This window comes from Salmo salar, chromosome 01 (genome assembly GCF_965601325.2).
Source record: "Salmo salar chromosome 01, fSalSal1, whole genome shotgun sequence".
In the NCBI taxonomy this organism is placed as follows: domain Eukaryota; kingdom Metazoa; phylum Chordata; class Actinopteri; order Salmoniformes; family Salmonidae; genus Salmo; species Salmo salar.
Window position 1 is genome coordinate 60,605,114 of NC_138291.1, and position 15,256 is coordinate 60,620,369.

A 15,256-nucleotide genomic window follows, 5' to 3' on the forward strand; every position below is an offset into this window, starting at 1 on the left:
ACAGTATGGTACGGTATAGGACAGTAGAGTTTTATTCAGTACATTACGGTATGGTACGGTATAGGACAGTAGAGTTTTATTCAGTACAGTACAGTATGGTACGGTATAGGACAGTAGAGTTTTATTCAGTACGGTATGGTACGGTATAGGACAGTAGAGTTTTATTCAGTACAGTATGGTATGGTACGGTATAGGACAGTAGAGTTTTATTCAGTACAGTACGGTATGGTACGGTATAGGACAGTAGAGTTTTATTCAGTACAGTACGGTATGGTACGGTATAGGACAGTAGAGTTTTATTCAGTACAGTACGGTATGGTACGGTATAGGACAGTAGTTTTATTCAGTACAGTACGGTATGGTACGGTATAGGACAGTAGAGTTTTATTCAGTACAGTATGGTACGGTATAGGACAGTATAATTTTATTCAGTACAGTACGGTATGGTACGGTATAGGACAGTAGAGTTTTATTCAGTAAAGTACGGTACGGTATGGTACGGTATAGGACAGTAGAGTTTTATTCAGTACAGTACGGTATGGTACGGTATAGGACAGTAGAGTTTTATTCAGTACAGTACGGTATGGTACGGTATAGGACAGTAGAGTTTTATTCAGTAAAGTACAGTACGGTATGGTACGGTATAGGACAGTAGAGTTTTATTCAGTACAGTACAGTATGGTACGGTATAGGACAGTAGAGTTTTATTCAGTACAGTACGGTATGGTACGGTATTGGACAGTAGAGTTTTATTCAGTACAGTACGGTATGGTACGGTATAGGACAGAGTTTTATTCAGTACAGTACAGTATGGTACGGTATAGGACAGTAGAGTTTTATTCAGTACAGTATGGTATGGTACGGTATAGGACAGTAGAGTTTTATTCAGTACAGTACGGTATGGTACGGTATAGGACAGTAGAGTTTTATTCAGTACAGTACGGTATGGTACAGTACAGGACAGTAGAGTTTTATTCAGTACAGTATGGTACGGTATAGGACAGTAGAGTTTTATTCAGTACAGTACGGTATGGTACGGTATAGGACAGTAGTGTTTTATTCAGTACAGTACGGTATGGTACGGTATAGGACAGTAGAGTTTTATTCAGTACAGTACGGTATGGTACGGTATAGGACAGTAGAGTTTTATTCAGTACAGTACGGTATGGTACGGTATAGGACAGTAGAGTTTTATTCAGTACAGTACGGTATGGTACGGTATAGGACAGTAGAGTTTTATTCAGTACAGTACGGTATGGTACGGTATAGGACAGTAGAGTTTTATTCAGTACAGTATGGTACGGTATAGGACAGTAGAGTTTTATTCAGTACAGTACGGTATGGTACGGAATAGGACAGTAGTTTTATTCAGTACAGTACGGTATGGTACGGTATAGGACAGTAGTTTTATTCAGTACAGTACAGTATGGTACGGTATAGGACAGTAGAGTTTTATTCAGTACAGTACGGTATGGTACGGTATAGGACAGTAGAGTTTTATTCAGTACAGTACGGTATGGTACGGTATAGGACAGTAGTTTTATTCAGTACAGTACAGTATGGTACGGTATAGGACAGTAGAGTTTTATTCAGTACAGTACGGTATGGTACGGTATAGGACAGTAGAGTTTTATTCAGTACAGTACGGTATGGTACGGTATAGGACAGTAGAGTTTTATTCAGTACAGTACAGTATGGTACGGTATAGGACAGTAGAGTTTTATTCAGTACAGTATGGTATGGTACGGTATAGGACAGTAGAGTTTTATTCAGTATAGTACAGTTTAGTTCAGCAGAGTAGAGTACATTAGAGTATAGCAGGGTACAATAGTACACTATATTTTACTTTTATTTTATTTACTGTACTCTAATATGTTCTGCTGTATTGTACTGTACTCTACTTTTCTTTACTGTACAGTACTGTACTGTGCTGTCAACTTGTGAAACATACGGGTAACTGCCAAAGTAATGGAAAAACTTGAGTAAATGAGGAATACAAAGCATATTGCAAGCAGGTGCTTCACGCAGGTGTGGTTCCTGAGTTAATTAAGCAATTAACATCCCATCATGCTTAGGGTCATGTATAAAAATGCTGGGCAGGCCATTATTTTTGCTACCATGGCTATGCCCCCATAGGATGACAATGCCCCCATCCACAGGGCACGAGTGGTCACTGAATGGTTTGATGAGCATGAAAATGATGTAAACCATATGCCATCTCAATCACCAGATCTCAACCCAATTGAACACTTGAGATTCTTGAGAGGCTCCTGAGACAGCATTTTCCATCAATAAAACCAAATTATGGAATTTATTGTGGAAGAATGGTGTCACATCCTTCCAATAGAGCTCCAGACACAGAATAGGGACCAAATTTCACTTGCTCGTTCGGGCAGCCACAAAGCAAAAATATGTAGTCTCTGGTTAAAGATTGAGTTTTGACATCCGTTTGTATACTCGTGTACTCGATAACTCATGCCCTTCACTATTGTAGAATCTATGCCAAGGTACATTGAAGCTGTCATGGCTCATGGTGGTCCAACGCTCTATTAAGACACTTTATGTTAGTGTGTCCTTTATTTTGGCAATTACCTGTAGATCTCTATGATTGGTTCAGATTTGGTCCGGTACAGACCAGGCCCAATCTGAACGAATTATAGACGTCTATATTTGGGCCAAAAGGCTGGTCCGGACCGGATGTCTGTGGAAGTTGAAACGGACTGCACACAAAAAAAGATAAAGACATCGGTAAATGCTTAGTGGGAAGATTTCCCCTTTTGCATGCTGTCGAATTGAACCTTAGATCACAGGGAGCCAAATCAATGTCATCCGCGAGAGCCAGCTATCTGTCAAATGATGCAACCCCATGATATTTATACCGTAATAGGTCATGGGACCAAAGATTATGTTCAGTCGATTTACCTTTGTTCTAATCTCTCGTGGACAGATGTGCGTAACATAAATGGTATTAGCATTTGTCAAGAGATTGGGATGCGACGACTAATTGGGATGAATCGCAAATCAGTCCCTTCCCATTCCCCTCGCCTGTCGACCCTCCATTTCCTTCACGCGCGCCTCTGCCGTATGCACAAGTTTCTCAAAGCTGAGGGAGTGAACATTATTGAGGGGGTAGGGGTTAATTAGACCATCTGCTGGCTCCAGAGCCAAATACTATCCCAACATGCACTGTGGTATGTTTGTAGTTTTGCGCAATTTAATACAACAGAATGGAAAGGCGAGTCTTATTAATGAGCCACGTGTATTTTGTTTGTGTCTGATTTAGAGGCTTGATACATGTAACAAAATAAATGCATCCCAAGTAAAACATTTCACTGTAACTGAGATTTATATATTGTAAAATGACAGGGGGAATTTGAATTTCATGCAAATGTTATTATTTAAATGTGGAACATGAATTGCATCAATCGAATCACGAGTGCGTTCCGAAGTTGCTGGGTTTATTTGATCCCCTCGCTACTCTTGAAGTCACCCTTGGAGTTTCGTCAGCAACACGTGACGATGAGTTGGTAAGGGCCCAAAATCTGTCCATGTTAGAGATGCACTCCAGGAACTTAAGCGCAACAAATTCGTAACATATCATACGAATAAAAATTATAAATAATCATTATAATTTTTGCAGGACGTAACATAGCATACGAAATGGATGATGTAGTACACAATTTAATGGCGTAGTACATAAAACGGGTGAAATGACTGGGTGAAATGATACAAATGTGGAGTTTTTGTATCGGGGCAATGATAATGTTGAGTTTAGTCATGAGGCTTATTGGATCTAATAGAAGTTTCATAATGCTTAGGTTGTTACGAGTGTACTGATATACGTGTGATGAACGCGACGTGCCGGAAACTCTATCGTAGTTGGTCCTGTTGAAATTCGAGATGGTCTATGCATGTTCATGAGGCTAGCATAGAATACAGGGAGTTGACATCAACACCCCTCATCGAATATTCAAAAAAATATACAAATAATACTCTGTGGACAACGAATTCCATTGTTAGGGTGGAGACACAAGTATCTCGTCATTGGGCGCATTCCTTTGCCCAGGCATTGTGGACACATGCCAGATCTTGCAACATCTGGATTAGGGTTGAATATTTTCCCGGTATTTTACAAATGTTCCATCCTGAAAATAAATCACCTTTCTCCCGGGTAACCTTGTATTTCCCTCCAAAACCGGAAGTGTCATTCACAAGCATATTAAGCACATAAATAGGCCTATGTCTGGATTTGATAAGAGCTTTAAATGAACATTCAAGCCTGATGCTACCTGAGCCTGATGAGCCATACATTAAATACATTTTTAGGAACCCTACATTAAAGACATTTTATGAGCACAAGCCCAAAAAAGCCCAAATGATTGTATCGTTATCCAATACATGTACAGTTCATTCGGAAAGTATTTAGACAACTTCACTTTTTCCAAATTTTGTTAGGTTACAGCCTTATTCTTAAATGGATTAAATAAAAACAAATGTATCATCAATCTACACACAATACCCCATAATGACAAAGCAATAATTGTTTTTAGAAATGTGTGCAAATGTATTCAAAATAAAAACTGAAATACCTTATTTACATAAGTATTCAGACCCTTTGCTATGAGACTCAAAATTGAGCTCAGGTGCATCCTGTTTCCATTGAACATCCTTGAGATGTTCCTACAACTTGATTGGAGTCCACCTGTGGTAAATGCAATTGATTGGAAATGATTTGGAAATGCACCTGTCTATATAAGGTCTCACAGTTGACAGTGCATGTCAGAGCAAAAACCAAGCCATGAGGTAAAAGGAATTGTCTGTAGACAGGATTGTGTCGAGGCACAGATCTGGGGAAGGATACCAAAAAAATGTCTGCAGCCATGAAGGTCCCCAATAACACAGTGGCCTCCATCATTCTTAAAGGAAGAAGTTTGGAACCACCAATACTCTTCCTAGAGCTGGCCGTCCAGGAAAACTGAGCAATCAGGGGAGAAGGGCCTTGGTCAGGGAGGTGACCAAGAACCCGATGGTCACTCTGACAGAGCTCCAGAGTTCCTCTGTGGAGATGTGAGAACCTTCCAGAAGGACAACCATCCCTGCAGCACTCCAACAACCAGGCCTTTATGGTAGAGTGGCCAGAAGTAAGCCACTCCTCAGTAAAAGGCACATGACAGCTCACTAGGAGTTTGCCAAAAGGCACCTAAAGGACTCTCAGAACATGTGAAACAAGATTCTCTGGTCTGATGAAACCAAGATTGAACTCTTTGGCCTGATAGCCAAGCGTCACACTCATCCCCTTTGGTGAAGCATGATGGTGGCAGGATCATGCTGTGGGGATATTTTTCAGCGGCAGGGACTGGAAGACTAGTCAGGATTGAGGAAAAGATGAACGGAGCAAAGTACAGAAAGATCCTTGATGAAAACCTACTCCAGAGCGCTTAGGTACCTCATACTGGTGTGAAGGTTAATCTTCCAACAGGACAACAACCCTAAGCACACAGCCAAGACAATGCAGGAGTGGTTTCGGGACAAGTCTCTGAATGTCCTTGAGTGGCCCAGCCAGAGCCCGGACTTGAACCCGAACTAACATCTTTGTCAAGGGGTCTGAATACTTTCCGAATGCACCGTATATATATAAGAGACCAAGAAGAAGAGTGATGGAATGCTGCATCAGATGACCTGGCCTCCACTATCCCCCGACCTCAACCCAATTGAGATGGTTTGGGATGAGTTTGACCACAGAGTGAAGGAAAAGCAGCCAAAAAGTGCTCAGCAGATGTGGGAACTCCTTCAAAACTGTTGGAAAAGCATTCCAGGTGAAGCTGGTTGAGAGAATGCCAAGCGTGTGCAAAGCTGTCATCAAGGCAAAGGGTGGCTACTTTGAAAAATCTCAAATATAAAATATATTTTGACTTGTATAACACTTTTTTGGTTCCTACATGATTCCATGTGTGTTATTTCATAGTTTTGATGTCTTCACTATTATTCTACATGTAGAATGTAGAAAATAGTAAAAATATAGAAATGCTGCAAGAGTGCTTGCACGTGCACTACTTTAAAGCAATGATATTCGAGTGATAGGCTGTTTAAAAAAATGTATCTTTAAAATTAAACAAATAATGTGACCCCGAAAAGCCAGATGGAGATGTGTACATTAGAGACGCATTCGGTGTTTATGTTACTGTAGCATAGACTCTGCTGCAGAAAATGTAGGCCCACCTGTCACAAGAAAAAAAGTTACCATGATGAGATGATAGGTCGACATGCATTGTGAACTGCGGTCCATACTGAGATGGGCAGTCTGTCCCCACCCTGAGCATTGATGATTGATCATGCAGAGAGCAGAGAGAAAGCCTTAGAGAATCCAGATTGAGACATTGCATAAAATGGAACAGTTCCATTTCACGTCACGCTGTTCATATAAATAATTGATTATAATTTACCGGTTTCTCTAAGTGATTTATCCCGGGAAAAGGGAGTGGTTTGGGCGGTAATTCTTGGTATTATCTCTGTAACCGGTTTCCCGCCTTTCAACCCTAGTCTGGATTGGTATTTGAAGTATCAGCTAACCACATCATATGTTATAGCAATCTGGTGCCCAACGGTTCAGTCGAATGACGTGGCATGCAACCGTTGGTTGATGGATGCAATGTCTGAGCAGAGTAACGTAACCTTTATATGAAGTATCTCTGGTAGGGCCGAGGGGCTTGTTGGGGATTCACCGCGATAGTTTCCACTTAGAGGGCTTCGTTAGTCTCGTCAGTATATTTTCTAACATGTCTCCCCTCAGGATTTAACCGAGCATCTGACACAATTTCGCAAGATTTTAAGTTCCGGGTTTCGGAGATTACCTTTGTTCTTACGATCTCACTCAAATGAATGTTTTTCTATATGAAACTAAGGTTTGTTAGTTTGTTAATGTTTATTTTGGGGAATGCAGTGTATTTCAAGAGGGAACGAACCCCTGTAATGACAGATAGTGTAAAGAGTTGATTAATTGACCTGGTCATGTACAGTAAATGACTTGAGTGTGTGTGTGTGTGTGTGTGTGTGTCACCTTTTGTATGTCAGGTGCAGTGATAATTGGAACGACGTGCGGTGAGCCCTGCAGTGACGACGCCCTCTCCGATATGGTGAGGTTTAGTCATCTACTCGCTGGCTTTGTGTGTCTCTTTACATCTATATGTTTACATGTCTATCTCTCTCTGTGTCTTTATCTATCAATCTGTTTGACTGAAACTCTTTTGTAAGTCTGACAAGGGTCGTTCCACCAATTAGGTGCCTTTTAACCCTTTACACTCGTGGGAATTGGCATATATGGATAGGGCTCAATTGAAATGTTTCTTACAGAAGAAATATGATAATAATATGCATAAGCATGGTAGCAATTGAAAGGGGACCGTTTTAGACCAAAGTTGAGGACACAACATTTCAGCTGGGACACAAAACTGAATCCAAACATTACACTGTTGCTTTTATGTGCATTTTACATTTACTGTACTTTTCACCGCATTAGCTAATAACAAAATTTGAAAATACACTGGATACATTCAGTAACATGATACGAATATTCCTGGAAAATGTGGGGTAGGTGCGACATAAAACAAAAAAAGTTACAAGGGTTTGAGTGGGAGGACTAACTGGTGTCTCCAAGTGGTCACACACACCTCTCCAAAGTGTGCACAGTTCCTAAGTTATTTCAGTGCACTTTTATGACTCAAAGAAGTCTTCAGCTACAAAGTGCTTTTGAGCTCTTCTAGCTGTGCTGTTGAGGAACTAGAACAAGCACACCTGTAGTTGTTTTGTTTGGAACACAACCCTGCATCTCAGCCATCACACAATTACTGTTGTTTATGCAATCCAAAAACAGCCCATTATAAATCGCAATCTGGGTCAGGTGGGCATAATTTGAAAGCTTGTTCTATTGACTACATGACTAGCTAAGTTATAAAATAGGATCATACGGGGCAATTAAAAAAACAGATTGTTATTTTGGTGCGTTTAGAAAGGAGTCATGAGTGCATTCAGGTTATGACACCATGTCATCTTGTAACTGTACATCTAACACAGTGATAAAAAAATGTTGACACTGTATATGACAAGTTTTATGATATGGAAATGTGAAGTGCACGTTTGGACTCACAGGTGTTTGGCTCGCTTGTATGACATCAAAGGGGTGTTTATTATAATCCTCAATGTCTCATCTTTCAAAATACAACGAGTCATCTTACTTTACAGCAGTTCCCTGACTCAAAAAAATGCAAAAGTTGACCAATTAGTCGGAGGGATTGGGGCAACATCTTGTCGCGTGCTGTGCCCAAGTTCAGAACGGCTGTCAGTCAAAACCCAAGAATGCTGTGAATGAAGCGTAGAGCCTGAGCTCTGATGTCATGTATAGCATGTTACTGTACAGCCACTGCGTTCCAATTTAGGAGCTTACCAGTGCCCAAATCTGCCATTTTCAACCTGTATACGGGTACAAGTGTAAAGGGCTACGTAGTGGAACTTGATGATTTTTAAAATGTTATTATACCTAATTTTTTACTTTCTGTCATAAAAAGCACATGTTCAACTTCTTGAAAAACACATTTTTCCTTCACAAGAGGTTAAATAAAAAAAGAACTATAGTAAGTGCCTAATAAGTATAACGGGGTTGACCATAACAGGGTTGACAACTTTATCTTAAATCAGCCATAAATCCCCTTGTAACATGGGGAATGGAACAATTGAATCCAAGTTTCACAAAAAAGTTGTTGAAACATTTTTATCCCATCTAAATAACTAGTGCTTTAGAATGATGGTGAAAACTTGGAGAAGTGTTTGGGTTAATTGGGTTAAAATCTTCCTAGAAGTCAGAGATTTCAAAATGCAGAATTTGGGCTCTTTAGTCTAATTATATAAAAAATTTGATTTATTGAATATTCAATGTGGTCTATATTAAAGGGCATTTAATTTTATATAACAACATTTTTTTATTAAATATTTGCACGCAATTTCTTCTTAAAATATCCAAGGCACTCATACAAAAGGCACTCATTTCGTGGAACAACCCACAATCAATTGCAGTAACTCAGCAATTATGTATGTATTCTGTTCTACACGAGTTTGACAATACAAGTGTGTGTATTTACAAGGCCCAATAACCTCTGTTGAAGAGATATCATAAACAGTTTGCCTGTCATTGTGTACTCACACTACAACAAAGCTAACTGACGGCGTCTTGTCTTTCCCTTGCTGATGAGCAGTTGCATGTTGGCGCTCTATGCCTGTAAACTGTTGTCATTGTGCGTTTTGCTCTCTCCCTCAGGTCGTAGGCCTGGGAGTTGGGTATGTCAAACTGGGAGGTCTGAGTCGTGGAGAGCGGCTGACTAAATACAACCGTCTGATTTCTATAGAGGAAGAATTGGCCCAGCAGGGAATACTGGGTATGGCTTTTTCTTCTCTTGTCTTTTCAGCCGGTAGAAAGAGGAGGCTAGACAAAGCTATTGGGAGGAGAGGCAGTAATGGGTTGGCTGGTGAGAACACATCTCTCCCTGCCTGTGAAAGGAAACTGTGTGTCAGGAATCATGAAGGGGGGGGGGGAAAGGAGCTGGCAAAAAAATATCTACCTTGGTTCTGTTAATTGGCCACATAATTACGCTGCCCCCCCCCCCCCCCCCCCCCCCCCACACACACACACACACAAAAAAAGGGACAGGGACATTAGACAATTGCTGAAAAGCGAGTTCATCTTTGTATAAAATAAAGAATTAACTTGTGCACCAATTGCATATACAGGACTCTGGTATACTGTTTGGTTCTGGCTCTGTGGAATATATATTTTTAGTACTGTCAAAGCAGTAGAAAACATCACAGACCTAGAATAGAGGGGCCTGGAGCAAGGAGGGGCATGTTCAATGTACACAGACCTCTACAGAACTCGTTCAATAGACTGTCATACAGGGGCTAGTTTCTCTTTGGCCTTTTTAAAGTCTTTGTTGTCCATTCAACTTATTTCACTTTTTTTTTTCCTGTCTGCAGATTCAAGAAAACAACACACATCTCCTCTCTTTGTTGGAGAAACGGAGGAGCAGTCATCTACATAATATTCTCGGGGATTAAACAAAAAAACAACATGTTTTTATTCCAAATGACATTTTCTATTTATGTTCACATCAATATAATGTAATTACAGGACATAAAATGAATAGCTCATACAATCTATTTAAATGATACACCATTACATTTTTGAATGGATTTTCAGCCTTCACTTAATGTAAATAGGTTTCACTCTAACCAAAGGAAGTCTTGGTCTGCATAGCAACAAAACTGAATTGATCAAAATACTTTTGCATTGCAAACTCTGAAATAAACTGAAAATGATATTTAAACATAGATTTTCAAATTCCAAAGAATATATATATTTTTTTAAATACATCTGTGGTCACCATAACCATAGTTTTTGGTGTGGTTTATGAATATTTTTCCATTATTGGTATAATGCAGTGTGGACAACAGACAGGCTTTGTATTCCGAGGTCTTCTTTCCTTCAGCAGAGAGCTGACTGCAGCATTGACAGATGCAGGTCTGTTGTATGAAGATAAATAGTTTCATGAACTGAAATATAAGATCCCAGACATTTTCCATACGCACAAAAACCTTATTTCTCTCAGATTTTGTGTACAATTTTTTTTACATCCCTGTTAGTGAGCATTTCTCATTTGCCAAGATAATCCATCCACCTGACAGGTGTGGCATATCAAGAAGCTGATTAAACAGCATGATCATTACACAGGTGGATATTGTGGTGGGGACAATAAAAGGCCACTCTAAAATGTGCAGTTATGTCACGTAACACTATTCCACAGATGTCTCAAGTTTTGGGGCAGAGTGCAATTGGCATGCTGACTGCAAGAATGTCCACTAGAGCTGTTGCCAAATAATTTAATGTTAATTTCTCTACCATAAGCCATCTCCAATGTCAATTTAGAGAATTTGGCAGTATGGGGTGGGGTTATGGTATGGACAAGCATATGCTACGGACAACGAACACAATTGCATTTTATCAATGCCAATTTGAATGCACATTTTTTTAAAGGTTTATGTGACCAACAGATGCATCTGTATTCCCAGTCATGTGAAATAAATAGATTAGGGCCTAATGAATTTATTTAAATTGACTGATTTCCTCATATGAACTGTAACTCAGTAAAATCTTTGAAATTGTTGCATGTTGCATTTATAGTTTTTGCTCAGTATAGATGAGACACTGAGCAAGACCAAGGATTTCAACACTTTTAACGGCCCAGTGCAGTCCAAATTGTTTTTTTCTGTGTTTTAGATCATATTGTACAACAGCTCATGAAACTAATACTGTAAACGTGTGATCAGTGTTAATTCCTGATAGTTGCTGATTTAAAATACAATCTCCACACTTTCCAATCAGCAGGTTTGGATAGGTGGGATTTCCAGCTGTCCATGGTGACAACACCATACGATGAATTGGTTAATAGACCAATAAAGAGAGTTACAAACAGCTAATTTTCTGTTTCCCTCTCCCCACTCAGTCCACTCCCAGACAGTCCTAGCAAAATTCTGGCTTGAGAAATAGTTTTTTTGCTAGAAAGATACATTTGCCCATTTTAATGGAAATCTATAACAATAATAATTGTTACAGAGAAATTATTTAATATTGAGATTTAAATTAGCTGCATTGGCCATTTAAGCTTAAGGCAGGTGGACCCCGAGTAGAAATCCTGGAATTAGGAGTACTGGAATAGTTTTATAATGACAGAAAAATATTTTATATTAGTTGCACTCACTATTACTCAATGTTTTTCTGTAACACGTTAGTGCTGATATAAGTTATTATAGAGGAAACATATTTTTAAGCAATGTTGAGAGGATGACGGATGAGTCTGAAAGAGCCGACGCAAAGGAATGCTAAACTGCCTAAAGCATACAGCAACTCAATGCTGACTACCAAGTAAAGCCAACACATTGAGAAAGGGCCCCTTCATAATTTGTCATATTCTCATCCAACCCCACAATACAGTTTTTAGAGGAAATTAAGTCCTTTTTAAAGACAAAACCACCGGTCTAAACAGTTGTGGCATCCCCTGCGCCAGTGTAACAGAAGGGGCAGTTGTTCCAGTGGGAAGTAGAGAGTTCAAAGCAGCTTTGTGCACCAATAGACAGGGAGAACCAGCACACAACTGTGTTGGAGCACTTATGGCCTACATCAATGAGCCTGTCAAGGGACTTTTCCTTCATTCATGCTTCTTTTCAACTCAAACGATAACGTTGATTTACGTAGGCCTACGTAAGCTATCTGTAATAGCTGCACATGGCACAAAGCACAATTACTCCTATTATCAAGCATACCTGTGTAATTACAACATTTTACCGTGAGTAGAATTGCATTTAAATTGAAATATCAACTTACAAAAAAAGATTGTAAGTATCATAATAGACTGGATTTCACTTGGTCTCAAAGTGCTTAGCTCAGCGTGGCTTCATCTACTATGGTATGTATGTAGTAGAAATTGTTGCTAAACATTTGAGAATATTCTGTGTGTTCATACAGCCATCTACTGAACCTCCAAACAAACCAAGGAAGGAGAGAAAGAAACAGATAGGGAGCACACGGGATATTTACAGACATCCTCTAATCAATGAGTGTGGTTAGCCAGACAAAGCAGCCCTGTACATTGGCCCTGAGCAGCCATGGCTCCCTACCAGGCAATTACTCTGTTTGGAAAATAAATGAAATGACTGACAAAATAGGCTAAATTAAGTGTTTCCTAAACACACTAAAAAGGGGATTCCTAAATGCCAATCCCTCTAGGGGGAAAAACAACAAAAAGTTGCATTGTATTGGCTGATGGCAACAGAAATTGAGAGCGGTAAAGATGGCTCACCAAAATAGAAAATAGGGACACAGCATGGCTCCTTTTAATTACATGGCCGGCCTGAGCGGCAGAATATTTACTGCTTGTCAATCAATGTCAGACTGCAGATCGCTGAAAAGGAAGCAGGGAAAGGTATTGACCAGGTCATCGACTCGGTTTCAACACTGCACCGTTGACCTGTTTACGGGCTGAAAACAGCAGCTCCAAGGAGAGCAAGTATCAGCTTGCCATAGTCGGTGGTACTGTCGGTGACTTCTACATTGAACAAAAATATAAAAACGCAACATGCAACAATTTCAAAGATTTTACTGAGTTATAGTTCATATAAGGAAATCAGTCAATTGAAATAAATTGATTAGGACCTAATCTATGGATTTCATATGACTGGTGTGGCAGACCAGGGGGTTTAATCTAGACGTTTACACAGATCAGGCATGGACACAAGTGTGACGCCTCAGTTTCAAGGGTGTTTATTTAAAACAAAGAAAAAGAAAAGAAACCAGTCTCCTCTTCTGGGTTAATGCCTTCTGGGCTCTGGGGAATGCCGTCTCCCCTGGGGTAGAACACCTAGCCCCTCGGTTCTAGCAGACTGTGAGGACGTTATCTGGTAGCAACCTCGCGCTACCTCCAACCCTCCTGTGTGCTGCACTCCTGGCACCTTTATGGGCCCCGTATGGCTGGTGAGCATTCAGCCCCTTGATTACTCACCAGCCTCAATTAGTCCTGGCCGGAGGAGCATGGTCTGTGACCAGGGTGGGTGGGTGCCCAACAGGTAATACTTAAGAGTATCTAGCGCCCACTTCACCGCTAGACACTCTCGAAAAATCAAGTACTTCTTTGCTCAGGTATCAACTTCCGGCTTCCGTACATGATGGGGTGTACCTGCGACAGGACGGCCCCTAGTCCCGTGTTGCAGGCATCCGTCTGCACCAGCATCGGGACCTGGAAATTGTGCGTCACGAGAATCGGATGGGAGCACAAGGCTTCCTTCAGGCGCCTGAACACCGCTTCGGCCTCATCCGACCACTTCACTGTTTTCGGAAGGACTTGCCATGTCTTGATGCGGGGAACGGGCCAGTCACAAACCACCTGGACCTTCGTCTCCTGGGGCTTGACGTTCCCCCATCCAATAAAATACCCTAGGTACTCCACATCCTCGAACGCCAGCTTGCATTTCTTGGCATTCGCTGTCAACCCGGCTTGCCTGAGTGCGTCCAGTTCCACCTTGACGCACTTAAAAAACTAGCACGTTGTCACCCACATGGAACTCTCGGGGCTGGGTACCCCGATTGTAGACCTTGGCTTGAGCGCGCTGAGCCTTCTCCGTATGTTCCCTTACTACTAGCCATAAGGCTGTTATCCGCTCCCTCGTCTTCTCTATGTGTTCCACCATGCTGCGTAAAGGGGGTCGGCTGGGCTTCCCACACCTCCTTGGCGAGATCCAGAAGACTGCATAGTCTCCTCCCGTAGAGGAGCTTAAAAGGGGAAAAACCAGTGGTCCTGTGCACTTCTCGGATCGAGAACATTAGGTGGGGTAGTAGCCGGTCCCAATTCTTCCCGTCCCGCACGATGACCTTCCGCAGCATTTATTCGGCCGATTTCAAGTTCGGACCCTCCCACTGGGCGGTCCCGAACTGTCCTCTCAGGTGTCTCAGCAGGTACCTTGAAATTTGAGGTGGGGGAGCATGGGCTCCTCCTCCGGTTGTTCACCAGGTGAGGTTGGTTCCGGGTCCATAGACCCGGGGTTGGCAACTGCTTGCTCCGTGTCTGCTCGTTGATCGCCGGTTCGTGCTCTTTTCCACAGTGCCGTGAACAGCGGACAATCTCGTCCCATGAGGAGGGGTACCAGCAACTCAGGAACCACCATCTGGCAGCTCCCTTGTGGCGTCACGATGTAGGCCTGCCCAGTCGAATATCACTTGGTGTTGCCATGGACACAGGAGACCATCATCTCCTCACCACGGTCGCTCGGATGGGCCAGCAGACACGCTTGTACGAGCGTTAACACACTCCCGGAATCCAACAGAGCATGGGTGTCGTGACTGTCAACATTCAACGGGACCATGCGTGCTGGTGGTTCGCTGTGGGTCCAACAGGAGGTCACATAGTTTACTGCGTGGCCCAGCTCATCTCCGGGGCCCGCTGATGGCTTTGACTACTATCGACCCGGACAATGCCATGCAATGTGTCCCCAGGCACCACACTCAAAACACCTCCTTTGGTCTCCATTTACCTAGGGTCATCGGCGGTGGGTCAACTCTCCCCAGGCTGTCTCTCTGCGGGTCTGCAGTCCTTTAGCCTGGCTGACTGTCGGATTGGGGAGTACGTGGTGGGGTTGTCCTTCCGTCCCCTCCGACAGCTTTCAG

The 15,256-nt window shown here is 41.8% G+C and overlaps 1 protein-coding gene across 1 annotated transcript in view; it reads left to right on the top strand.

Annotated features, from left to right (window-relative positions):
* Positions 1–10,374, top strand: part of eno4 (enolase 4) — a 42,797-nt gene extending 32,423 nt beyond the window's left edge. Inside the window, exons 11-13 of the mRNA XM_014202762.3 lie at positions 7,072–7,133; positions 9,308–9,425; positions 10,021–10,374. Of these exons, the coding sequence (XP_014058237.3) occupies positions 7,072–7,133; positions 9,308–9,425; positions 10,021–10,085 (245 nt within the window). The 3' untranslated portion in view covers positions 10,086–10,374. The remainder of the gene's footprint in view (positions 1–7,071; positions 7,134–9,307; positions 9,426–10,020) is intronic.
* Positions 10,375–15,256: the final 4,882 nt, after the last annotated feature.